The sequence below is a fragment of the Blennius ocellaris genome (assembly GCF_963422515.1).
Source record: "Blennius ocellaris genome assembly, chromosome: 11".
NCBI lineage: Eukaryota > Metazoa > Chordata > Actinopteri > Blenniiformes > Blenniidae > Blennius > Blennius ocellaris.
Genome location: NC_137660.1, coordinates 3,020,889 through 3,037,597, shown reverse-complemented (window position 1 = coordinate 3,037,597; position 16,709 = coordinate 3,020,889). Strand labels below are relative to the sequence as shown.

Below are 16,709 nucleotides of genomic sequence, written 5' to 3'. Positions count from 1 at the left end.
GGTGCTGGTAGAAGTATTAGTGGTGCTGGTAGAAGTATTAGTGGTGCTGGTAGAAGTATTAGTGGTCCTGGTAGAAGTATTAGTGGTACTGGTAGAAGTATTAGTGGTCCTGGTAGAAGTATTAGTGGTGCTGGTAGAAGTATTAGTGGTGCTGGTAGAAGTATTAGTGGTGCTGGTAGAAGTATTAGTGGTGCTGGTAGAAGTATTACTGGTACTGGTAGAAGTATTAGTGGTGCTGGTAGAAGTATTAGTGGTGCTGGTAGAAGTATTAGTGGTGCTGGTAGAAGTATTAGTGGTCCTGGTCGAAGTATAAGTGGTCCTGGTCGAAGTATTAGTGGTCCTGGTAGAAGTATTAGTGGTCCTGGTCGAAGTATTAGTGGTCCTGGTAGAAGTATTAGTGGTCCTGGTAGAAGTATTAGTGGTCCTGGTAGAAGTATTACTGGTACTGGTAGAAGTATTAGTGGTCCTGGTAGAAGTATTAGTGGTCCTGGTAGAAGTATTAGTGGTGCTGGTAGAAGTATTAGTGGTGCTGGTAGAAGTATTAGTGGTCCTGGTAGAAGTATTAGTGTTACTGGTAGAAGTATTAGTGGTCCTGGTAGAAGTATTAGTGGTCCTGGTAGAAGTATTAGTGTTACTGGTAGAAGTATTAGTGGTCCTGGTAGAAGTATTAGTGGTCCTGGTAGAAGTATTAGTGGTCCTGGTAGAAGTATTAGTGGTGCTGGTAGAAGTATTAGTGGTCCTGGTAGAAGTATTAGTCGTCCTGGTAGAAGTATTAGTGGTCCTGGTAGAAGTATTAGTGGTGCTGGTAGAAGTATTAGTGGTGCTGGTAGAAGTATTAGTGGTCCTGGTAGAAGTATTAGTGGTACTGGTAGAAGTATTAGTGGTCCTGGTAGAAGTATTAGTGGTCCTGGTAGAAGTATTAGTGGTGCTGGTAGAAGTATTAGTGGTGCTGGTAGAAGTATTAGTGGTGCTGGTAGAAGTATTACTGGTACTGGTAGAAGTATTAGTGGTGCTGGTAGAAGTATTAGTGGTGCTGGTAGAAGTATTAGTGGTCCTGGTCGAAGTATTAGTGGTGCTGGTCGAAGTATTAGTGGTCCTGGTCGAAGTATTAGTGGTCCTGGTCGAAGTATTAGTGGTCCTGGTAGAAGTATTAGTGGTCCTGGTCGAAGTATTAGTGGCCCTGGTCGAAGTATTAGTGGTCCTGGTAGAAGTATTAGTGGTCCTGGTCGAAGTATTAGTGGTCCTGGTCGAAGTATTAGTGGTCCTGGTAGAAGTATTAGTGGTCCTGGTAGAAGTATTAGTGGTCCTGGTAGAAGTATTAGTGGTACTGGTAGAAGTATTAGTGGTCCTGGTAGAAGTATTAGTGGTACTGGTATAAGTATTAGTGGTGCTGGTAGAAGTATTAGTGGTGCTGGTAGAAGTATTAGTGGTCCTGGTAGAAGTATTAGTGGTCCTGGTAGAAGTATTAGTGGTCCTGGTCGAAGTATTAGTGGTCCTGGTAGAAGTATTAGTGGTCCTGGTCGAAGTATTAGTGGTCCTGGTAGAAGTATTAGTGGTCCTGGTAGAAGTATTAGTGGTACTGGTAGAAGTATTAGTGGTCCTGGTAGAAGTATTAGTGGTCCTGGTAGAAGTATTAGTGGTGCTGGTAGAAGTATTAGTGGTGCTGGTAGAAGTATTAGTGGTGCTGGTAGAAGTATTAGTGGTCCTGGTAGAAGTATTAGTGGTCCTGGTAGAAGTATTAGTGGTCCTGGTAGAAGTATTAGTGGTCCTGGTAGAAGTATTAGTGGTGCTGGTAGAAGTATTAGTGGTGCTGGTAGAAGTATTAGTGGTGCTGGTAGAAGTATTAGTGGTGCTGGTAGAAGTATTACTGGTGCTGGTAGAAGTATTAGTGGTCCTGGTAGAAGTATTAGTGGTGCTGGTAGAAGTATTAGTGGTGCTGGTAGAAGTATTAGTGGTGCTGGTAGAAGTATTAGTGGTGCTGGTAGAAGTATTAGTGGTGCTGGTAGAAGTATTAGTGGTGCTGGTAGAAGTATTAGTGGTGCTGGTAGAAGTATTAGTGGTCCTGGTAGAAGTATTAGTGGTCCTGGTAGAAGTATTAGTGGTCCTGGTCGAAGTATTAGTGGTCCTGGTAGAAGTATTAGTGGTCCTGGTAGAAGTATTAGTGGTACTGGTAGAAGTATTAGTGGTGCTGGTAGAAGTATTAGTGGTGCTGGTAGAAGTATTAGTGGTGCTGGTAGAAGTATTAGTGGTCCTGGTAGAAGTATTAGTGTTACTGGTAGAAGTATTAGTGGTCCTGGTAGAAGTATTAGTGTCACTGGTAGAAGTATTAGTGTTACTGGTAGAAGTATTAGTGGTCCTGGTAGAAGTATTAGTGGTCCTGGTAGAAGTATTAGTGGTCCTGGTAGAAGTATTAGTGGTGCTGGTAGAAGTATTAGTGGTCCTGGTAGAAGTATTAGTCGTCCTGGTAGAAGTATTAGTGGTCCTGGTAGAAGTATTAGTGGTGCTGGTAGAAGTATTAGTGGTACTGGTAGAAGTATTAGTGGTCCTGGTAGAAGTATTAGTGGTGCTGGTAGAAGTATTAGTGGTGCTGGTAGAAGTATTAGTGGTGCTGGTAGAAGTATTACTGGTACTGGTAGAAGTATTAGTGGTGCTGGTAGAAGTATTAGTGGTGCTGGTAGAAGTATTAGTGGTCCTGGTCGAAGTATTAGTGGTGCTGGTCGAAGTATTAGTGGTCCTGGTCGAAGTATTAGTGGTCCTGGTCGAAGTATTAGTGGTCCTGGTAGAAGTATTAGTGGTCCTGGTAGAAGTATTAGTGGTCCTGGTCGAAGTATTAGTGGTCCTGGTTGAAGTATTAGTGGTACTGGTAGAAGTATTAGTGGTACTGGTAGAAGTATTAGTGGTCCTGGTAGAAGTATTAGTGGTCCTGGTCGAAGTATTAGTGGTCCTGGTCGAAGTATTAGTGGTCCTGGTAGAAGTATTAGTGGTCCTGGTCGAAGTATTAGTGGTCCTGGTCGAAGTATTAGTGGTCCTGGTAGAAGTATTAGTGGTCCTGGTAGAAGTATTAGTGGTACTGGTAGAAGTATTAGTGGTCCTGGTAGAAGTATTAGTACTACTGGTAGAAGTATTAGTGGTCCTGGTAGAAGTATTAGTGGTCCTGGTAGAAGTATTAGTGGTCCTGGTAGAAGTATTAGTGGTACTGGTAGAAGTATTAGTACTACTGGTAGAAGTATTAGTGGTCCTGGTAGAAGTATTAGTGGTCCTGGTAGAAGTATTAGTGGTCCTGGTAGAAGTATTAGTGGTACTGGTAGAAGTATGACCCCAGACTTCAGCACAATAACTGAAATAAGGAGAATCATCGAGGAATAAAGCAGATTCAACAGGCTACAATCAAACAAATCTCTAACTTTATATAAAATGCCGATACTTTTGCTGATTTTTCTTTTTACATAATCAATATGAGCTTTCCAATTTAGTTTTTCGTCTACAACAACATCTAGAAACGTAACTTCCTGGACTGTTTTTATGCTAACTCCATCGATTGTGAGCTGACGGGAGTTGAGAAATGATGGGAAAGATTCTGTGAATCCTGTCCTGTTTAAATGGGATTAACTTGTGCCTGGTGTGAATAGAGCAGGACCAGATCCTAACAAGACCTTCCCTCCAAACCTCATCTCCAACCTGTATCCCAGAGTGTGTAGTAGCGTCTGTTTCCTCCAAGAATAGATTTAAAAAGCCGGAGACCAGTGTTCTACATTCTGGTGGCCCCAACAAAAGGTTTTAAATGGTTTTATATTCTGGGAGACACTCAAAATTAGACACACGTTGGTGGACATAATTCCTCATCTGCAGAAATCTGAAAAATGTGTTGAGGGAAGAGAAACGTTGTTTATTAACTGAGTAAATGTGGCAAACTGTTTATTAATATATAGGTCTTTCAGAGTGACCAACACTTTGAAGCCCCGTTTCCAGCGCACTAAAAGTGCGGGAATAGAGTGGTACAGTCCTTTAAGGTTCGTCTTTCCACCGCAAGAGTTTTGGATTTTCCAGAAACAACCGCTCCAAAGGTTGACGCTTTTCCGTCGCCCTTCCTTTGGGGGACTCAGGACAACAGAACAGTCTGGTTTTGAGGAGCCGTCTGCTGGTGGGTAATATCGTTCAGATATTTGTTGGGTTTTCATTCATTTGTTGTCATGTGAAGCTAAACTTCCTCTTGGATAAGAGGAATGAACTAAAAGCTGTATGATGAAGCAAAAGGTTAAAAAGGTAAAGGTAAAAATGGCTCCAAGCTTTTAAGGAATGAGGCAGAGTTGGAAAAACGATCAAACTTGTTGCCCCGTTATTATGTGACTGTTTGATTATTTGACTGTGGCTGAAGGACTGTATATATGTATTCATCACTTAATAAAAATACAACCTGGGGGGATGACGGAGGTTCTGAAATCTAAAGTCCGCTCATGTTTCTCTGTCCTCTAAGTCAGTGTTCTTCACCCTCTGCTCCGCGGCTCACTGGTGTTTCCTCCAGATCGTCAGATGAGCCGTGGGAAATTATCACATTTCACATTTTTTCTAAAAAACATTTGCTCTCACAGCGACAGTGTGTTGCAGAGGAATCATGTATAAATACTCTTCACCACTAGAGGGCAGCACAGAACTTTGCCGGTGAAATGTAAAGTGACAGACGTCAGTGTGGTTCATCTCCACCTCCTGCTACCATCTTGTATCAAAGTACTGTGTCAGTGACAGTGATGGAGAAGTTTTTGAAAACCAGGATCTCAGCTCTTCATCCATCAGGTCCAGGTTTCACACTGAGGGAGGCACTATTAAAAAAAGTCCTTGCTTTCTGGATTTACTGGATTCCTGTTGATAAAACTTTGATGAGAAAGACTTTATATTGTTAATAGAGGCTACAGAGGTTCACATTTTAACATTTTCAGGTGGAGGTGTGACTCCAGAGTTTTCCAAAGAAAAAAGTGTGTCTTGACTCAAAAAGGTTGAAAAACACTGTTCTAATGACTTCAATACTTTTGTGAATGTGAGTCTCTAACAGACTGTAAAACTAAAACCAAGTTAAAAATGAACTCAACAGTCATGACTTTGTCACGATTTCACAGACTTGACTCCTCTGATGGTGCTGGAAGAGGAAGACGATGTGTTCGCCCTGGTGGTGCAGGCCATGAAGACGTTTCCTGTCATTGAAGAAGTGCAGCTCCAGGGCTGTGAAGCTCTGCAGCTGCTTCTGGACCGAGGTGAGCCGACACTCGTCTTCCCCTCTGGCAGACCAGAAGAGACACACAGTGTGTTCAGGTCAGCAGGCAACGGCGTTCCAGGTCCGTCCACAGAGAAGCAGTCGAGTCTTTAAATCTCACATTTGGGACTTAAAGGCCCAGTGAAATGTAAAACACTACTTTACAAAAAACGATAGTTGTGGTACTCCTTATAAGGTTCCTCCGACTCTGCCCCACCACTGTTGTCACATAACAAAGTTATTTGAAGTTTGAATCTCCAGCCGAGGAAGTCGGGGGAATCCTTCTTCGTGGGCGTGACGTCAAGAGTTGTGCAGATCTCCATCTGTTGTGTTTATATCGGCTTGTTTCCTCTTAAATATCCAAGTTTTAACAGTGTTTGGAAGTTCTAGTCGGCGTTTTATGAGCCTTGACAAAAGATTGAGCCTGGAAGAGACCGAGAGAGGAGGAAAGGAGCACGGGCGGCGGGAGCGGCTAGCTGTTAGCTCGGGCGGCTAGCAGCTAGCAGGAGCCGCTAGCTCGAGCGGCTAGTAGATGATCAAGTAACACCTGGACTCATCTTCAGTGATTCAGTCTTCTAGCTCTTGGACGTGTTGGATCCAGGAAGTCGGTCGTTCTGCCAACAGTCAGGAGCCTCAAAGCCTCAAAGGTGAAAAGTGGCGGCTGCTGAGGCGAGGAGACGAGGACGAATGGAGGACGAAGCGTCTTCTGCTTCCTCAAACATGTTCCAGACGGGGTCACCGATGGCAGAACCACCTTCTGTGTCTTCTTCATCAATCACTGGGTTTGAAATGACCATGATGATGAAATATGGTTCAATTCAGCCTCTTCGTGGTCAAAACTCTGATCCTCCATAATGTAAACACAACTTGGGCGTGTGCACAACTCGTGATGTCACTCTGTTATTGTCAGAAGCTCCGCCCAGCAGAGGAAATAGCGACGTTTATCTGCTATTTTCTCACAGATTGCCGAGTTTTAACATTTGACCCTTCAGCCAGTTAGCAGGAAAATGTTCTAGAAGAGACACCAGAGTGTTTTGGAGGTGGAACTTTCATTTCACTGGGACTTTAAATGTCCAGCATGTCCCACAGATGTTTTGTCAGATTCAGAGCTTTGTAATTTCAAGACCATGTTGACGCCTGACGTTCTTTAGGCTTGTTCCTCGTGTGTCTTAAAGGTTTGTAGATAGAGAAGTCAAGCTTTGACTTCCTGTGGAGGCTGAAGAAAGACGCCTCTCGATCATGACGACGCTCCGCAGAGGAAATGGAAATGACAGTTATTATTGGCATTATTACTTCTAAAATGTTCAAAATGTTCACCTTATTGGCCATTATTATATAAATTAGTTGTATCTAGCATTCTGGATGGCAGAGCTAGCCAATTATTATCACAGTGGAATAAAAGACAATTCAGGGGGAAAAAAATATTGTTTTTATTTACTGAACTCAAAATTTAGAAAAATGTAATCAGAATTTCTAGACAGGCCGAGAAAGACGCTGGGAAAATGACTCAGCAACAGTAGCTCCTAAAAATCGTGTTTCAAAAAACAGAACAAAACAAAACAACCTTCTCTTTATGAAGACATTATTCTTATTTCGCAAAACTCACGTCAACCTACTGTTTGTCTTGACCCGCAACAGTAGTGAACATTTTCTATGTGACCATGAGTTAGAAACCACCGGAGACTTTTCTCTGTGGATAAAACCACTGCAACCACACTGCTACTCGCATCGGTCAGGTAGTGACCACACGGTCAGGTAGTGACCACACGGGTGAGGTAGTGACCACATGGTCAGGTAGTGACCACACGGTTAGGTAGTGACCACACGGGTCAGGTAGTGACCACACGGTCAGGTAGTGACCACACGGGTGAGGTAGTGACCACATGGTCAGGTAGTGACCACACGGGTGAGGTAGTGACCACACGGTTAGGTAGTGACCACACGGGTGAGGTAGTGACCACACGGTTAGGTAGTGACCACATGGGTGAGGTAGTGACCACATGGTCAGGTAGTGACCACACGGGTGAGGTAGTGACCACACGGTTAGGTAGTGACCACACGGTTAGGTAGTGACCACACGGGTGAGGTAGTGACCACACGGCCAGGTAGTGACCACACGGGTGAGGTAGTGACCACACGGTTAGGTAGTGACCACACGGTCAGGTAGTGACCACACGGGTGAGGTAGTGACCACATGGTCAGGTAGTGACCACACGGTCAGGTAGTGACCACACGGTTAGGTAGTGACCACACGGTCAGGTAGTGACCACACGGGTGAGGTAGTGACCACATGGTCAGGTAGTGACCACACGGTTAGGTAGTGACCACGCGGTTAGGTAGTGACCACACGGTCAGGTAGTGACCACACGGGTGAGGTAGTGACCACATGGTCAGGTAGTGACCACACGGGTGAGGTAGTGACCACACGGTCAGGTAGTGACCACACGGGTGAGGTAGTGACCATATGGTCAGGTAGTGACCACACGGGTGAGGTAGTGACCACACGGGCAGGTAGTGACCACACAGTCAGGTAGTGACCACACGGGTAGGTAGTGACCACACAAAGTGGTAGTGACCAAATGGGTATGCCAGCAACTCACCTCCTCAGAGAGCAGGAGCGATAGTGAACACAGTAGTAGATAGTGAACACAGTAGTATATAGTGAACACAGTAGTAGATAGTGAACACAGAGGTAGATAGTGAACACAGTAGTAGATAGTGAACACAGAGGTAGATAGTGAACACAGAGGTGGATAGTGAACACAGAGGTAGATAGTGAACACAGAGGTAGATAGTGAACACAGTGGTAGATAGTGAACACAGAGGTAGATAGTGAACACAGAGGTGGATAGTGAACACAGAGGTGGATAGTGAACACAGAGGTGGATAGTGAACACAGAGGTAGATAGTGAACACAGTGGTAGATAGTGAACACAGTGGTAGATAGTGAACACAGTAGTGAACACAGTAGTAGATAGTGAACACAGAGGTAGATAGTGAACACAGTAGTAGGTAGTGAACACAGTAGTGAACACAGTAGTAGATAGTGAACACAGTAGTGAACACAGTAGTAGATAGTGAACACAGTAGTGAACACAGAGATAGATAGTGAACACAGTAGTAGATAGTGAACACAGAGGTAGATAGGGAACACAGTAGTAGATAGTGAACACAGAGGTAGATAGTGAACACAGAGGTAGATAGTGAACACAGTGGTAGATAGTGAACACAGAGGTAGATAGTGAACACAGAGGTAGATAGTGAACACAGTAGTGGATAGTGAACACAGAGGTAGATAGTGAACACAGAGGTAGATAGTGAACACAGTAGTAGATAGTGAACACAGTAGTAGATAGTGAACACAGTGGTAGATAGTGAACACAGAGGTGGATAGTGAACACAGAGGTAGATAGTGAACACAGAGGTAGATAGTGAACACAGAGGTAGATAGTGAACACAGTGGTAGATAGTGAACACAGAGGTAGATAGTGAACACAGAGGTAGATAGTGAACACAGTAGTGAACACAGTAGTAGGTAGTGAACACAGTAGTGAACACAGTAGTAGATAGTGAACACAGTAGTGAACACAGTAGTAGATAGTGAACACAGTAGTAGATAGTGAACACAGAGGTAGATAGTGAACACAGTAGTAGATAGTGAACACAGTAGTAGATAGTGAACACAGAGGTAGATAGTGAACACAGTAGTAGATAGTGAACACAGTAGTAGATAGTGAACACAGTAGTAGGTAGTGAACACAGTAGTGGATAGTGAACACAGTAGTAGGTAGTGAACACAGTAGTAGATAGTGAACACGGTAGTGAATAGTGAACACAGTAGTATGTAGTGAACACGGTAGTGAATAGTGAACACAGCAGTAGGTAGTGAACACAGTAGTGGATAGTGAACACAGTAGTAGATAGTGAACACAGCAGTAGGTAGTGAACACAGTAGTAGATAGTGAACACAGTAGTGAACACAGTAGTAGGTAGTGAACACAGTAGTGGATAGTGAACACAGTAGTGGACACAGTAGTAGGTAGTGAACACAGTAGTGGATAGTGAACACAGTAGTAGGTAGTGAACACAGTAGTGAACACAGTAGTAGGTAGTGAACACAGTAGTAGGTAGTGAACACAGTAGTAGATAGTGAACACAGTAGTAGGTAGTGAACACAGTAGTAGATAGTGAACACAGTAGTAGGTAGTGAACACAGTAGTAGGTAGTGGACACAGTAGTAGATAGTGAACACAGTAGTAGGTAGTGAACACAGTAGTGGATAGTGAACACAGTAGTAGGTAGTGAACACAGTAGTGGATAGTGAACACAGAGGTAGATGGTGACCATACACTGCCTTGCCTTCCTGGTGTGACCAGTTCAGTCTCTATTAATGACCTTGTGTCTCGGTGTTGCAGTGAGCGACGCCCACCTGGTGGAGTTCGTGGAGAACAAGGACCATGCGGTGGTCCTGGCCGCCCTGCACAGGTTCCCTGACGCCTCTCAGCTGCTCCTCCGGGGGTTGAAGGTTCTGCTCCCCCTCGCTGGGCCTGGTAAGGACTGGTTACACCCTCTGGGCCTGGTAAGGTCTGGTTACACCCTCTGGACCTGGTAAGGTCTGGTTATACCCTCGGGGCCTGGTAAGGTCTGGTTATACCCTCTGGGCCCGGTAAGGTCTGGTTATACCCTCTGGTGGCAGTAACCAGTTCTAAATCTGACACATCTGGTAAACGATGAGCAGAAGTTTCCTTTAAAGCAAAACACTGCCAAGGTCTTTTCTGTTCACGATGTAAACTCTGAGTGGGCTCCACAAAGTGCTGGTCCTGTTTCTTGGTTCCACTTTGATGCGACTGTCCTTCACAGATGTGTGATTTGGGACAGTCACGGTAGGGTTTCAGGCTGCTGCTTCACTTTGCTCCCGGTTGAGCGATCTTCTGTGTTTTCTGCACATTGTCTTTGTTGACGCTCTGAACACTGAACATGAAGTTATTGATGGAATCAAGGTTCACAGTTCTGCTCAGCAGTAAAACCCTCATTCTTCTTTTGTGCAGGCAGCAACGTGGAAGTGTTGATGTCAGGAGGCACTCGGTGCTACAGCCTGGTCGTCTCCACCATGGACGCCTTCCCCCAGGTGGAGGACGTCCAGGAGACGGCCTGCTGCCTGCTCAAGAGGCTCACCACAGGTCAGACCCCCGGAGAGACACGTTGGAGGACATCCATCCAGTAACATGTTTGATATTTGCTAAAAACATATTACAACTTTGCAGCTGAAATACATCATTCCTCTAAAAATGACCTCTCAAATATGACAAAGGGAAAAAGAATGAATGAATGAATGGTTTATTTCGGTTACAGTTTCAGTAGAAGTGCAGTTGAAGAATTTCTGTGCAGTTCATGGTACAAGTTCACACACCTGTGATTTTTCACTGTTTCCACAATATACCGTATTTCCCGCACTATAAGGCACCTAAATACCTCAAAGTTTCTCAAAAGCTGCCAGTGCACCTTATAACCCGGTGGTGCACCTTATATATGGAAGAATTGCTCTACTCCAGGCTGCTATTTGACAGCTTAACAACCAGAAGCTTTTATTTTGACAACTCTAACTTCACAACCGGATCTTCAGAGCGGACGACACTCCACACAACACCTTCATCACTCATGGTTGCACACCAACATTCTAACAAACCAAAATAAACTAGATGAAATAATGACTCCCTAAACTGGGGAACAAAAACACATAAACACAATCAACACAACACCAAGCCCAACAACGACCCACAATAACCTCCAACAACACAAAACATGAATTCCCATCATGCCTTGCATCCTGAGCTCCTCAGTGCAGCCGATAGCTGCAATGAATTATGGGTGTTTGTGGTGTTTTAAATGCAATTATTGGGGGTTATGTTTGGTTTGTGGTGTCGGTAATAATTGTGTTGTGTTGTGTTTTTGTTGCTTAGTTCATGTAGTTTAGTTTATTATTATTATTATTATTACCGGTAGTTGTAAGTTGTCAACCAGTAGTGAAGAAGGTTTTGTGTGTAGTGTCCTCCTGGCATAGGCTGCAGGTAGGACTATCAAAATAAAGTGTGTGCACCTCTCTGGGTGTTAGAATCAGTGGAAAATGTAACCTAATGGCTTTGAGCTATAAAGGTTATGACCACTGGTCTATTCCATGCGCCTTATAATGCAGTGTGCCTTATATATGAACAAAGTTGTAAATTATGTCAATCAATGTAGGTGTGCCTTATAATCCGGTGCCTTATAGTGCGGAAAATACGGTAATTGTAACTGAAATGGGTATCGGCTGAAGCCGAGGCTTATTTTAGCCTCTCCCTTAAAAACCTGTGTGGTTACCCCAGACACCAGTGATGCAAAAAATAGAATCACATTTTAAAAAAGCAACTGGAGAAAGAAGAAAAAACTAATAATAATAATAAACATAGCAGTCGTAGTACGGGAGAAAGAATGAATATGGAACATAACAGAAGTAATACATGAGAAAAAACCAAACAAACAAAAAGAAGTAACAGAAATTATTGTTCATTGTAACATTCATTATTTTTCTTTTTACTGTTTTTTTGAAGCAGAACAGTGATTTGCACAGTTTTAAGTATTCACTGAGACGTTCCATAAACCTGCTCCCAGAATAGAAACATCTGTATATAACGTTGGTTCTCACACCACCTTTTTCAAATCTACACAGTCCTCTTGAGTTGTAGTTGTTTTCTCTTCATTTAAAAAAAATTTAATAGCTGTGGGGAGACTTTTATTCTTTATTCGAAATAGTATTTCTAATGTTTTTAAATATACTATATCTTTAAATTTTAATGTGCAAGAGGGTATAAATAGTTTATTAGTATTTTCTCTATAGGAAGCTTTATTTATTATTCTAATAATTGTTTTCTGGAGTTTAATGATAGGGTCTATATGTGTTCTATATGTGTTTCCCCAAACCTCAACACAGTTTGTCATATAGGGCATAATAAGTGAGAAATACAACATTCGCAAACATTTCTTATTCAGAAAGTCACTTGTTTTATAAATAATACCAATAGTTTTAGATCATTAATTTTTCATATATTCTATGTGTGGCTTCCAACTAAGTTTATCATCTAGCATGAAAAAGGAAAGAAAACAACGAGCAATGGAAATGAATTGACGTCCTCTATTCAAACAGTTTAATCAGAAATAGTGGTAAAGTTCCATGAAACACTTCAAATTAATTCCAATCAATGAATTTGTGGTAGTTTTCTCATTCTGATCTATTTTAAGTCAGAAACCTTTGTTTCACGGTGACAAATGACTCGTCTGTCCAAGCATACATCCATGTTTTGTCCATCCAGCATGAAATGAATGAATTGAAAACAAAAGCAAAAGGGGGGATTTTGTTAAAGTTGAAGACGAGGACTGATCAGATCAGAGATAATTGAACTAAACAGAAATAAGAGTTTATACAACACAAAGCTTTGGAACTTTGTTTGAGTAGAAACACGTCCTAAACAGTAAAACATCTGATGGAGGGACGCCCTAAAGTCCAAGTGTCCCCTGAAGACAGGTGTCCTCTCTTCAGAGGGACGGGTCACAGGGACAAATTGTAGGACCAGTTGATATTGAAGGAACCAAACAAGCACATAAAAAAGCACATAACTGAACCAATACAAAGATGTATACGATGTTTCTACATGTATACCAAGGTATACAAGATAATGATTAAATAATATTCAAAGTACTTCAGGGACCACATACAGTCCAGGTTCATCTTGAGTAACCAGACTGGTCAAATATTATTATAACCTTTAAATTCACACTTCAAAGTTTTTCTTTGTTGTGTCACAGTGTATGTAAAGACATTGTCTATAGTTTTGTTAGTAGACAGTTAGAACTGAAAATGATTACAATCTCAACATAAAGTCAATTTTAATGAAACATTCTGGTGCAAAATACCATGAAATGTAAATAAAACGTGTATAAATGCTCTATAAGCTCCTTGCTGGGTGGGACCAGACGGGTTCTGGTGGGTTTTGGCCCACAGGTCTTGTGTCCTCTGCGGTTAAGGGAACGTGAAACTACGCGTGACGTCAAAACCGTCATCCACCCTGTGCGCTGCTCTCCACTCCGACTCTCTGAGATCAACCGTGCAGCTCAATCTTTGTGACCATGAGACCTTTGCACACCAACTGCTCATGTTCTAGAGCTGCTGGGTTCTTGTGTGAGCAGATCCTCCGTCTACCGTCTGAACAATCACAGTTTAAAAGCAAAGAAAGAGCCAGAGGCTCAGAACTCCTGAAGTGAAACATAAAGTACTGGAGGAAAGGTGGAGAACGTCTGGCAGCAGAAGTGGAGAGAGTTTCTGGATCGTTCCGTTCCGTTAAGCAACACCATGGAAGTGATCCTAGAGCAGTGTATTTCAACCACTGCGCCGCGGCACACTGGTGTTCCTCCAGATCGTCAGGTGAGCCCTGGGAAATTATACAATTTCACATTTTTTCAAAAATAAACATTTGCTCTCACAGCCGCTGTCAGCTGGTAGAGCAATGTGCAGAGTAATCTAGTATAAATACTGTGGCGAGCACCGAGGAAGAATTGCTCTGAGTTGAGATTCTATTCTGCCAGCTGAACACCAGAGGCTTTTATTGTGACATGAACACACACAACCAGAACTTCATAACAGGATGAGACTCCACACAACACATTTCTCTCTCCTGGTTTCACACCAACATCCAACAAACCAAACTAGAGGAAATAAGGAACGATCTGAACCGAGGAACAAAAACACAACACAAGAACAAACGAGGACACACAACAACCCCAACAATAACCCTCGATAACCTCCGGCAACACATAACCTGAACTCCCATCATGCCCTGCAGCGACCAACTCCGTGATGCTACAATTCTCTTCACCACTAGAGGGCAGCACAGAACTTTGCCGGTGAAATGTAAAGTGACAGACGTCAGTGTGGTTCATCTCCACCTCCTGCTACCATCTTGTATCAAAGTACTGTGTCAGTGACAGTGATGGAGAAGTTTTTGAAAACCAGGATCTCAGCTCTTCATCCATCAGGTCCAGGTTTCACACTGAGGGAGTCACTATTAAAAAAAGTCCTTGCTTTCTGGATTTACTGGATTCCTGTTGATCAAACTTTGATGAGAAAGACTTTATATTGTTAATAGAGGCTACAGAGTTTAACATTTTAATATTTTCGGGTGGAGGTGTGACTCCAGAGTTTTCCAAACAAAAAAGTGTCCCTTGGCTCAAAAAGGTAGAAAAACACTGATCCAGAGTGTCGTATGGATACAATCGTGGAGCAGCGGCGGCCTGAACAAGGTCCGCGGCCACGGAATGCAGAAAGCATGGAGGGGCTGCCAGAGTGGAACTTCACAGTGCAGCACCGTGCTGCAGTTATTCAGCTCTCAAAACGAATCTCCCGACACCACAACGTCTGAATGTAACAATAATCGGGTATTTTGGCCGTTATGGTGTCGCTCAGCTTGAAATGTACAAGTAGATCCTTCAACCTCGGCAAAGAAGCTGACATAAACAAGTAGGTTCCTAAACTAACCAGACATAGGCAGTTCCTTTAACATGAATAGAGATTTGATTCTATATACTAGAATTGATTCTATATACTAATAGACGTCCGCCCAGTACAGGGTGTCCGGTCCTACCGGGGCCGCTTCCCAGAGGTTCTATTGTATATTGATCTAATTCAGCTCAAATAAGATCTCAGCCCATAATAAATGTTACATCTGAGACACTGACAGGAGCTTTGATTTTCAAAGTAAAAGCCTCTTCAATGCCTATGGATCAGCTGTTGACGATTCTAGATTTTGTTTAAAGATACAGAACAACGTCAGACAATAGTTGCTCTTGCTGGCGTGACGCTCATTTGCTCCAGAGCTGGTCGACCTGCTTCACTTACATTTTAAAAGCCATTTGTCCTTTTCTTTTTTTTTAATCTGGCCAACTATTGAACCAGCTTTAATTTGAATAGCAGATCATTTTGCATTCATTATTACAACATCAAGGTTTGTGGCAGCAGTGCAGAAGTCAGGAAATCAAGAAACGTGACTAAAAACAACCAAGTCACCAAACGGCTCCATTCAGAAACAACTGCAGACTCATGAGTTGAGAACCAGGAGAAAACTAAAACAGAAATCGGTTTGTGAAGGAGATTTTGACACCGCTGGTGTGTTGTAATCCATCAAACAGTCACGGTAGTAGATAGTGTCACATGTCCCATGTTGCTAAACTTCTTCTATATATGTAGCATCCGCGGTCTAAAGACGGTCTCTTAAACTGATGGTTCACAACCTTTATTGAACTTTGTATGTGAACACACCGTAAGAGCTCCAATGTACAACAGAAACATACAATTAGCAACTCTTAACAGCATGTTTACCCTTAACCGTTTGCTATAATCATTGCCTTAAATGAAATACATTTACCTTACATAACAATGAAACTTAAACATTGAAATAACCTTGTGGTAAACCTACTTGTACTAAAATGCAATAGCACTCTCTAGTGGTAAGACAATTACTATAACGCAAAGCAGATAAACACGAGGTCTGTAAAATGAAAGAAACCTACATTTAAGAAACATTTAACAAACTTAATACGAACCTTGTCTCCTTATAAACCGGGTGCTCTTGCAATGTAATCACGATGAACTCAATTCTTAACCTTTCCAGAGCACACGTCACTGTCCATAGACGTCTGTGGTGTTTTCTTCTGTTTTCGACAGTCACTTCCGACTTACGGCACTTGCAAGTCATTTCAAAATAAAAGCATACATAATATGCTGTCATTTCAACTTAAAATAAACTCAAAAAATTGCAGAATGAACATAACTCAAGTTGATTTCCACTGACGGCCTGCCGACACTCCGGAGTTTGGATGAAAGTGACTCCAGGTCAACATGTAGAGCCGCTCACTGTGGCAGTCGCTGAGCAACCTGCTGACTTTATGATGACGCAGTGGACACACTTTATTCCTGGCTTCTCTGTGCTGCCGTGTTTTCACTTCCAACCTTCCGATGCTGTAGTTTAGTTTGTTCAGATGAAGTTTGAGGAGTCCTCACTGTTTGTCCGTTGCCTTCCAGAGAGTTACCACAACATCCTGGTGGTAAACGGCGTCCCCCGGGCGGCGCTGAGAGCCTGTCAGGCGTTCCCCCACAACGCGGCGCTGCAGGCCGCCGCCCTGTCCTGCCTGGCCGACCTCAGTGAGGAAACACTCAACAACTACATCTACTGCTTTATTTACGTCCTCATGTCATCAGCCAGACGGACACCGAGGAGCACATTGTCCCAGTTTGTCCACTGATTGGCATATTTCCGGCCTTTATTGATCCTTCCACTCTGACGTGAACCCTTCAGCTGCAGCCATGGTGCAGAACAAGGTGGTGGCGGAGCAGGGCCTGGAGGACGGCGAGGAGGAGGAGGACAGGGGGAAGCAGCAG

At 43.1% G+C, this 16,709-nt stretch overlaps 1 protein-coding gene across 1 annotated transcript in view; it reads left to right on the top strand.

The window, feature by feature from the left end:
• lrrk2 (leucine-rich repeat kinase 2) overlaps positions 1 to 16,709 on the top strand; it is a 143,804-nt gene that overhangs the window by 14,264 nt on the left and 112,831 nt on the right. Inside the window, 5 exon segments of the mRNA XM_080505514.1 lie at positions 5,112 to 5,246; positions 9,661 to 9,795; positions 10,294 to 10,425; positions 16,353 to 16,472; positions 16,627 to 16,709. The exon segment at positions 16,627 to 16,709 is cut by the window's right edge and continues 78 nt beyond it. Of these exon segments, the coding sequence (XP_080361640.1) occupies positions 5,112 to 5,246; positions 9,661 to 9,795; positions 10,294 to 10,425; positions 16,353 to 16,472; positions 16,627 to 16,709 (605 nt within the window).